Genomic DNA, 10,417 nt, shown 5'->3' on the forward strand with positions numbered 1-10,417 from the left:
AACAGTATTGGGAGATTGCTTCAGTCTTATGATGTCATAGAGCACAATCTTGTCCTCAGTGCTGTTCACCACTGGGAGGAGTCATTAGACATTTTGAGTCAAAGTGTCATTGGTATCCTGATCCTGGTTTCCATGGTGGGTGGTTCCAGTCTCCGGGAGAGTAGCTTGTGCTGGATGGGTTTGTGTAGACACTTAAAGCAGCCACAGAATTATCTTAAAATGTACCTTTAATGAAGGACTATTTGATAGCCAGTGGGGTGGATGGTAAAACCTGGGCTATGAGACCATGTGCTTTTGTGGTTGCACATTTAATACAGGGTAAGCCTAATTTGAACATAGTGGTACTTTTTTCTAGGTAAAATTTATTGTATTTTATTGTTATTTATTAAATTTTGGAGTCTCCTTCTCAAAAATGGACCAACTTATCAAGATATAAAACCAAGGAGAAATCAACATGAATCCATATAATACTAAAAGTACACACCCTATAAGCAAAATAAAAACTGGCAGCATGAACAACTAAAAAACAAATCAAAGCATTTATGATCAGTAAGAAAAACAACAGCAGCCCATCACATGCCATTGCATGCTTTGGAACAGAGGGAGATTTTCACCTGGTGACATTGGCAGGCCTCACTGGGGAAGGGTTTCATAAATCCCTTGTCAGCTTTTTCAAAATGTCCCTCAGAGGTGGCACATGGAGGGCTCGGCTAGTAGGTTCATATCAGAAAAGATTGTGACATCAACCATTGTGGTATCTGTATAGGACAAGGGTCAGCAACCTTTTTCAGCTGTGAGCCGATCCACCGTCCCTCAGACCATGTGGTGGGCCAGACTATATTTTGAAAAAATAAATGAATGAATGAATTCCTATGCCCCACAAATAACCCAGAGATGCATTTTAAATAAAAGGACACATTCTATTCATATAACCAGTATGTTTATACTGGTTCCCTAACCGTCCACAGGCCGGATTGAGAAGGCGATTGGGCTGCATCCGGCCCCCAGGTATAGGATGTACTGTAAGTCATTGTTCAGAGTCAGCAATAAGCTTTGTGGCATCTGAAAGATGAACAAATTTTATTATAATATAAATTTTCAGAGACTAGAGTCCACTTCACCTGATGCATCAGATACACAAACTATTTTTGCATTTCTTGTGTCCATAATTTAAATGTAACATCTAAATTGGTAAACCATTTTAAACCACTGAGCCTAGGGCTTGCTGATCAGAAGGTCAGCGGTTCGAATCCCTGTGACGGGGTAAGCTCCAGTTGCTCGGTCCCTGCTGCTGCCAACCTAGCAGTTCAAAACCATGTCAAAGTGCAAGTAGATAAATAGGTACCGCTCCAGCGGGAAGGTAAACAGCGTTTCCGTGGTTGCTCTGGTTCGCCAGAAGCGGTTTAATCATGCTGGCCACATGACCTGGAAGCTGTACGCCGGTTCCCTCGGCCAATATAGCGAGATGAGCGCTGCAACCCCAGAGTCGGCCACGACTGGACCTAATGGTCAGGGGTCCCTTTACCTTTACCTTTACTAACTATTTTTCAACTTCTAGTCCCATCTGTAGAATACCAATAACAGTTATTTACCCCACTGAATTGTTATTAAATACTAAATGTACTGTTGAATTATATGTAACTAAAAACAATAATTTATTCTTATCAACTGATGCATGACCTGTATTTTTGGCAGCACACCAGTGCTGGTGCAGAAGGCTCAGGGCAAGCTCTGGCATCTCCAGGTTCCTGTCTGGAAGAATTCCGCAGTGCTCCCTTCATAGAATGCCACGGCAAGGGCACCTGCAATTATTATGCAAATGCTTACAGCTTCTGGCTTGCCACTATTGAGAGAAATGAAATGTTCAAGTAAGTTGGGAACATCTTCTGCATTGACAATACCTGCCCAAGGATATAAAAAATGCATTTTGAATGCAGCTTTTTAAATAGTTAAAATTAATGTGACTAGATGTGACAGAGTGAACTTACTTTGCCTTTTTGGTCCCTTTTTTTGGTTTGTTTCTGTTGTGCTTCTACCTGACCAGGTTCTATCAATCAGATTCCCACTGCAATTGAGATCCCAATTCACAGTTCAGATACAAGTTGTCTACATGCTTTAATGCATATTTTGGTCAAACTATTACTTTGGACCTGATACAGATTCAGCCTAGAGAAGAAGTGCATTACAGCCAGTTATGGGTCAGGAACAGAAGTGTGCTCAGATAGCAGCAGAGGAGTATATGCTCCACTGCCCGAGCAGGTGCCTGGGGCACACCCCCAAAGAGGATGGAAGCCGAGGGAGCCCGCTGTGGCTCGCCTCACAAAACAGCATGTGGAGTTCACTTGCACACCGCAGCCCAGTTGAGGAGCTAGCAGCCCAGTTGAGCTAGCAGCATTGAGCTGTCATGCAGGGAAGCTGTCTCTGCAGCTCCCTCACATGCCTAATGAGAGAGCGTATTGTGGGGGCCCATGGTCACACCCCCTCAAAAAAATGTGCCCAGTGCTGAGGGGCCTCCCGCTGCTGCCGCGCAATTTCTGTTCTCATCCTGAAGCAAAGTTCTTAACCCGAGGTACTATTTCTGGGTTAGCAGAGTCTATAATCTGAAGTGTCTGTAACCTGAAGCACCTGTAACCTGAGGTACCACTGTAGTTCTTTCATGTTCTGCTTCCATGTGATAACTTAAATACAGTGGTACTTGGGTTACATACGCTTCAGGTTACATACACTTCAGGTTACAGACTCCGCTAACCCAGAAATATTACCTCAGGTTAAGAACTTTGCTTCAGGATGAGAACAGAAATTGTGCAGCGGCGGCACAGCAGCAGCAGGAGGCCCCATTAGCTAAAGTGGTGCTTCAGGTTAAAAACAGTTTCAGGTTAAGTACGGACCTCCAGAATGAATTAAGTACTTAACCCGAGGTACCACTGTATTGTACTTTGAACACAGGAAGCTATGTCAGAGGGATCAACATTGTGATTTACTTTCAAGGACAGTATCAAGGAATAGTATGGGAATCAATCCTATAGGAGTAGGAATTCCTACAATTTAAGAACTGGCTTTAAGAAGGAGGCAGAGGTTAAGCTCATTAATTTCTGTTAATTGTAGAAAGTTATGATCTGACAGTTTCAGTATGTGAGCTGAGTTGGACACACTATTCCTTCAAAACAATTTTCTTCACTGGTCACTTTTAGCTTTTTTGTTTTTAATTTTCAGGAAACCTACTCCTTCCACACTAAAAGCAGGAGATCTACACTCAAATGTTAGCCGTTGCCAAGTATGTATGAGAAGAACATGAGATTCCAGTTGTACCTAATATCACAATATGGTGCTATTGTGTTAACAGCGTGAAGCTTAGGCATATATCCTATGTACCTCATTGTCACCCAGCATGAAAACTGTCAAGTGCCTTACAGGAACCTGCCTAACTAAACTCTACTTCTTGGCTCTTTAATTGCTGAAGATGAAGATGATACACTTCAAATGTCACTTTTGAATAAACATTATCTTATAAATGAATGTGATGCACTGATACTCTAAATCTTCCCCCACCCCAAAAAACCAAAGGTGCTAAGAGGAGTACAGCTCTGCCTCAGGTGTGTAAATGCCCCTTTTCAATTTCTGTGCATTAGATATATAGGATTACTTCATTCTATCTTGAATTCTCAGGCTCTTTATTATATACTTAAGGTTGTTGTACAAATTAATACTAATGTAAAGAAGAGTTCTGGGGAAAGAGAACACCAATATTCCTTATTGACATAACAGAGGGTACTGACATACAAACATTTTCTCTTGGCTGAATTGTGTATGGCATTAAGGAGCCTGCATGCAAGAAGAAACATAATTCTTGCTGATCAATGAAATGAACATGCCCTCATGTTCTATACTGCATTTTTGTTGTTTTCCTGTGGAATGCAAAATGGTCCGATGTATTTATTTATTGGGTTTCTATAAAATATGCTGATATTTTAGACATTTATGTCTAAAATAGATTGCATCATTATAATCAAGCCAACATAATTTTTAAAGGCCTTATAGGAAACTTACTTGACTGTGTACTTCATAAAAAATATAATTTGTAATAAAGCTATTTGTTTAAAAAAAAACAATGGTCTCTTGGTTTTAATACATACAAAGTCAGGTCTTTTTTTATTTCAGATATTTCAGGTATAGGAAAGAACAGGTACCAAAGAAAAGTTGCTTACCTATTGATTCAATGAAGTAGAAGTTCTGGGAAACTTAGGAGGAAGTGATCACATCCTCCTGGGTTTCATGATACAGAGGCAAAGGAAAGCTGAGTGCAGTTGGACACACACTCTGGACCTTAAGACTGAATTCAAAAGCTTAAGTAGCTACTGGGTGAGACCCCCAAGGTCAGAAGTACTCAAAGAGAAGGGACTCCAAGATCATAACTGCTTAACTGTCCCACTTTTACTGGGACACCACAAATTTAAAGAAGCCACACCAGCTTCTGATCCGGGAATGTCCTGGGATCCATGGTTCCTCTCTTGTTAAACCTCAGAACAGCAAGCAGAAATTGCCAGAAAGCAACCTGAAGGTCTCCAGTACACAGAATCCTAGCAGGAAAAAATACCCATCTACAAAAAGCGCTTAATAATAAACTTTCCAAAGCAGGTTGGATTAAGCAAGTTCAGCTCTTTCTCAGTTCACTAAAAACACAGCCCAGGGGTGGGGAGAGATGCCCAACCAGAAGAGTCCAATGCCACAAGTTTAAAAAAAACTTGAACACTAAGATAGTACAACAAAGTGACAAATGACAGTTCTAATCCACCTTTTCTGGGATTTGTTGTTTGTGTTGATACTGAGCCAATATGGAGATTGGCGACAAGCCCATAGATTTAAAAACTGATTCAGGTGCTGATGTGACAGTACTGTAAAATCAGAAGCAATATACAGTATATTTGCCTTGAGCCAACCTCTGTGTTGAAACCTGGAGGTACCTTGACCTCTGTGGAAGAATTCTCTGCAGAAACATGCAATATTTTTTTAAAAAAACCTTCCATTTCATAGTGATTTCATGTGATTAGAGGGTCAAAAACAGATAACCTCAGCCACAGTGTAGCTGCCATGATGAACCTTGTGGGAATATAGTTCATATTGAGGATGTATTGGGAAAAGAATGAGAGAGCCAGTGTGGTGTAGTGGTTAAGAGCGATAGACTCGTAATCTGGGAAACTGGGTTTGCATCTCCACATGCAGCTGCTGGGTGACCTTGGGCCAGTCACACTTCTCTGAAGTCTCTCAGCCCCACTCACCTCACAGAATGTTTGTTGTGGGGGAGGAAGGGAAAGGAGAATGTTAGCCACTTTGAGACGCCTTAGGGTAGTGATAAAGCGGGATATCAAATCCAAATCCAATGGGACACTGTTGATATTGTTTTGAGGGATAATGCAGAATCATACAGTGTACATTCAGCACAGAGAATTCTGATTCCATCACTTCACAAGGTACAATCTGAACTAAAGAGAATGGAAAAAACCAACTGCATGGTGTGTGCCTGTGGTGCCTGTGGTTTTTTTTTTTTTTTTTTTACAAATGGGTAAATGAGAATCTATGTAGATCTAAAATTGAATGAAGTACACAATCTTATAAATACTAGCATACACTGACCAATGTTGCAAAAGAGACTAGTTGGCTCCGCACCCCATATTTTATTCAAGCTGGCACCCTTGAACACAGGACAGTGTTTGTGTCTCTGATTGCCAGCACACTTGCATGCACTTCTCTTAGGGACGTTTTAAGTCACAGAATGATAGAACTGAAAAATTGCGGAATTGGAAGAGCTCCCAAGGGTCATCTAGTCCAACCCCCTGCAAAGCATCCATGACAAGAGGGCCATCCAACCTCTGATTAAAAACCTCCAAGGAAGGACAGTCCGCAACCTCCTGAGGGAGCCCGTTCCACTATCAGACAGCTCCTACTGTCAAAGGTTCTTCCTGATGTTTAGTTGGAATCTCATTTCTTATAACTTAAATCCATTGGTTTGAGCCCTATGCTTCAGAACAGGAGAAAACAAGCTTGCTCCCTCTTCCATGTGACAGCCATTCAGATATTTGAAGTTGGCTATCATATCTCCTCTCAGCCTCTTCTCTTCCAAGCTTGTTGTTGTTGTTTAGTTGTCATGTCCACTGGCAGAAGAAGAGGAATGCGGGGGAAGAGCACAGCACGATCCCGGTGGGGTGCCATTGTGGCTGCTCCCCCCCCCCCCAGGATGTGTGCACCGCCTCTGGGACGCGCGCCAGCCCTGCCCCCGCCTTCTCTCCGCCCCCCCCCCCGTGCCGTAGCATGAAGCTCCGCCACTGGTCGTATCCTACTCTTTGTGACCCCATAGACCAGAGCACACCAGGCACTCCTGTCTTCCACTGCCTCCTACAGTTTGGTCAAACTCATATTAGTAGCTTCAAGAACACTGTCCTCTTATCCTCTGTCATCCCCTTCTCCTTGTGCCCTCCATCTTTCCCAACATCAGGGTCTTTTCCAGGGAGTCGTCTCATGAGGTGGCCAAAGTCTTAAAGCCTCAGTTTCAGGATCTGTCCTTCCAAGTGAGCACTCAGGGCTGATTTCCTTAAGGTTTGATCTTCTTGCAGTCCATGGGACTCTCAAGAATCTCCTCCAGCACCATAATTCCAAAGCATCAATTCTTCGGTGATCAGCCTTCTTTATGGTCCAGCTCTCACTTCCATACATCACTAAACCATAGTTTTAACTATATGGTCGGCAAGGTGATGTCTCTGCTTTTTAAGATGATGTCTAGGTTTCTCATTGCTTTTCTCCCAAGAAGCAGGTGTCTATTAATTTTGTGACTGCTGTCACCATCTGCAGTGATCATGGAGCCCAAGAAAGTAAAAACCCTCACTGCCTCCATTTCTTCCCCTTCTATTTGCCAGGATGGGACCAGTGGCCATGATCTTAGTTTTTTTTATGTTGAGCTTCAGACCATATTTTGCGCTCTCCCCTTTCACCCTCATTAATTCCTCATCACTTTCTGCCATGAAAGTTGTGTATCTGCATATCTGAGGTTGTTGATATTTCTTCTGGCAATCTTTTTATTTTATTTTATTAGGAATTTATACAAAACATATTATTTGAAAACATATCATCCTTAATTTTTCCCCCATTTCCCCCTCCCCCTCCCTCCCATAAAACAACCCACCCTCCCTACCCCACCCTGACTTCCCTCAGTTCCAATCTCTGGTTTCTCTATAAATGTTATTCTCTGCATATTACAAAATTGTAACAAAATCGTGACCGACTGGGGTTGCGGCGCTCATCTCGCTTTACTGGCCGTAAAACCATCTTTTTGTAGTTCCATGATCAAGGAGTTATGATCTGAAAAGGTTCTGGGATTAATTTTTTTGACTCTTATTTCCGATTCTCTTCTGGCAATCTTAATTCCGGCTTGGGATTCATCCAGTCCAGCCTTTCGCATGATGAATTCTGCATATAAGTTAAATAAGCGGGGGGGACAATATACAGCCTTGTCGTACTCCTTTCCCAATTTTGAACCGATTAGTTGTTCCATTCTAACTGTAGCTTCTTGTCCCACATAGAGATTTCTCAGGAGACAGATAAGGCACTCCCATTTCTTTAACAACTTGCTATAGTTTGCTGTGGTTGACACAGTCAAATGCTTTTGCGTAGTCAATGAAGCAGAAGTAGATGTTTTTCTGGAACTCTCTAGCTTTCTCCATAATCATGTTTGCAATTTGGTCTCTGGTTCCTCTGCCCCTTCGAAATCCAGCTTACACTTCTGGGAGTTCTCAGTCCACATACTGCTTAAGCCTGCCTTGTAGAATTTTAAGCATCACCTTGCTTGTGAAATGAGTGCAATTGTGCAGTAGTTGGAGCATTCCCTCAACTGTTCCTCATAAGGCCCTTGATCATCTTGGTTGCCCAACTCTGCACTTGTTCCAACTTGTCAACATCCTTCTTAAATTGTGATGCCCAAAACTGGACACAGTATTCTCGGTGTGATCTGACCAAAGCAGAATAGAGCGGTACTATTACTTCCCCTGATCTGGACACTAGCCTAGATGCAGCCTAGAATAGTATTAGCTTTTTCGTTGCTGCATCATACTGTTGACTCATGTCATGTGTACTTTTCACATGTGCAACTGATTCTTCCTGCCTAAGGACAAAAACATACATTTATCCCTATTGAAATTCATTTTGTTACCTTGTGCCCAGTTCTCCAATCTGTGAAGGTCATTTTGAATTCAAATTCTGCATTAGATACCTTCCCGGTTTGGTGTCATCTGCAAATTTGATGAACATACCTTCAATTCCAGCATCCAGCATCACCTAATACACATTACTCATATTTAGGCCTGCCTTGGACATCAAGCTATTTTAGACAATACCCAGCAAGATCTTTTTTTTCTGCAGTAGATCCCAGTTACTTCAACACAGATACAATTTGATAAACTGCTGTTCTTGACTGACATGCAAAAATAAATTGGTGGCCTGGCCATTACCTGAAAATGAAGGCTCATTGATGACTTCCGGGTTGGCGCCTCCGGCAATGGCGGAGCTCCTCCGATCGGGAGGAACTTGCTCCGTGAAAAGCAGGGTCTGACCGCCACGGCGAAGGCGGAGACCCATTGAAATCACAGGCGGGAGAAGCCTGTGAACTTGGGATTCAGCTGGCACTCGCAGGGAAACCCGTGAGTAAAACAGAAAATTGGATCTTGAAATACTTTAATTTGGCACCAAAGCGGGAAGGTTCTAAACAGGAAGTCCGCCTTCCGCTTTTGTAAATAGACTGAAGCAAAGACGCCACAAGCTAAAGTCTTTGAAAGTTTTTGACAAAGTATTAAATTTCCATCGGACAAAATCACATAACCCCCCTTGGAAGCAGGAGAAGAGGGGGGAAGTCTTGGTTTTAGTGTGCCTGCAGGTGAGAGTGAAAACTAAATTGCCACTGCTCTGAACCTGGAAAAGGGTTGCCAGATGACGTTCGGGGAATGTTCATTGACAGAACGGATTTGACAGTTAGCTAAATAAGAAAGATACTGTTTTCATTGTCCTCTTTTGCGTTCAAAAAAGGGAGGAAAAAGTAACCGAAAATTGAAGCTATTGTTATTTGCTTGAGTCGTGTTTGAAATAATTGTTACAAGTGGAAATTGTTTCCCTCTAGAGGGAGCATGTGAAACTGTTGCAGGAGTGTAACAGGGAGAACTCCAGCTGCAAGATAAAGATTCTGAGAACCAGAGACTGACCTTGGACTTTTCAAAATGTTGATAGGAGAAGCTATTGTGACTGTATTACATAAGATAAATTATTCGCTGGAACAGCTCCATAAAAAGACAGAGGACACGATATTTAAAATTGACAACTTGGAACAGAAAGTGACTAATTTGAGTCAAAAAGTGAGTACCAATACAGAAACAATTCAGGAGTTGGCACAGGAACATACCTTGGCAGGACAAATGGTGGAGGAAAAGGAGAAAGTTGTTGTTGTGAAACTTAAAGTTGTACAAGCGGGACCCTTAACTTCTCAGAGGCAAGTTGAGGATTACAAATCAAGGTCATTCATGATTGAACCTAGCAAAAGTCAATTTTTGAGGTTTGGATCCCGGCTTGGATTGAAGAAGGAAAGTTGGAAAGATCCCTCTATCCAGGGATTGATTGACTTTTGGGACATGGGCTTGGGTTGGGAGGTGCCTGAAGTTTTGGGGGCATCTAGAATTGGAGGAATCCTGAAATACGTCCTGAAATTCTTTATGGACTTTACTTTTAACTATGGAAATTTGGCTGAACTGTTCAGAAGGAATAAAAGCATTGCTAGGTTGGAGTTTTCTCAAGATTTGCTCCTGAGTATCAAAGAATATGAAGAAGATCTGCAGAAGGGACTTGGAAAAGATTTAACAGCCTCGGACATAAGATCTCCAGGTTGATGGAACTCCAGGTTGATGGAACTGATGGAAAGGACTGGCAGAATCCGAAGCCAGGGAGAGGAGATAGTGGAAGATTACTGGATAATTTAAAGTGTTTATTTAGAAATATTGTTAAAGTAATGACTGTTAGAAAAATGATGGAATGACATTTTACGGATTTAGCAGAAATGATATAAGGAGTTAAGTACATATAAGTAATTTACCCTTAATGGGAAATAAGGTCAAAGAATATGTTATTTATAAGATGACAGAAAATAGAGAAAGATGGAAAGGATTTGCTGAAACAAATACTAGAAGTCGAGGAAACAAGGGAATGAAGGATAGAGCATGGAAAAGGAGGGATGTTTTTAAATTGTTTTTGTTTTATTTTATTTATGTGTTTAGTTTAATGGATTTAGGTTCAGTTTGTATTGGTCATATACTGTATTGTATTGTTTTTGTGCTTTTCTTTTCTCTCTTTTTTGTATTTTTTTCTTTTTCTTTTTCTTTTTTTGTAAACT

The 10,417-nt window shown here is 41.6% G+C and overlaps 1 protein-coding gene across 3 annotated transcripts in view; it reads left to right on the plus strand.

Annotated features, from left to right (window-relative positions):
* Positions 1-4,106, plus strand: part of COL4A1 (collagen type IV alpha 1 chain) — a 160,408-nt gene extending 156,302 nt beyond the window's left edge. For all 3 annotated transcript variants that reach the window (XM_083606370.1, XM_083606369.1, XM_083606371.1), the window contains exons 51-52: positions 1,696-1,868; positions 3,214-4,106. In XM_083606370.1, the coding sequence (XP_083462496.1) occupies positions 1,696-1,868; positions 3,214-3,295 (255 nt within the window). In that variant the 3' untranslated portion in view covers positions 3,296-4,106. The remainder of the gene's footprint in view (positions 1-1,695; positions 1,869-3,213) is intronic.
* Positions 4,107-10,417: the final 6,311 nt, after the last annotated feature.

The sequence above is a fragment of the Podarcis filfolensis genome, assembly GCF_964270895.1.
Source record: "Podarcis filfolensis genome assembly, chromosome: 3".
Lineage (NCBI taxonomy): Eukaryota > Metazoa > Chordata > Lepidosauria > Squamata > Lacertidae > Podarcis > Podarcis filfolensis.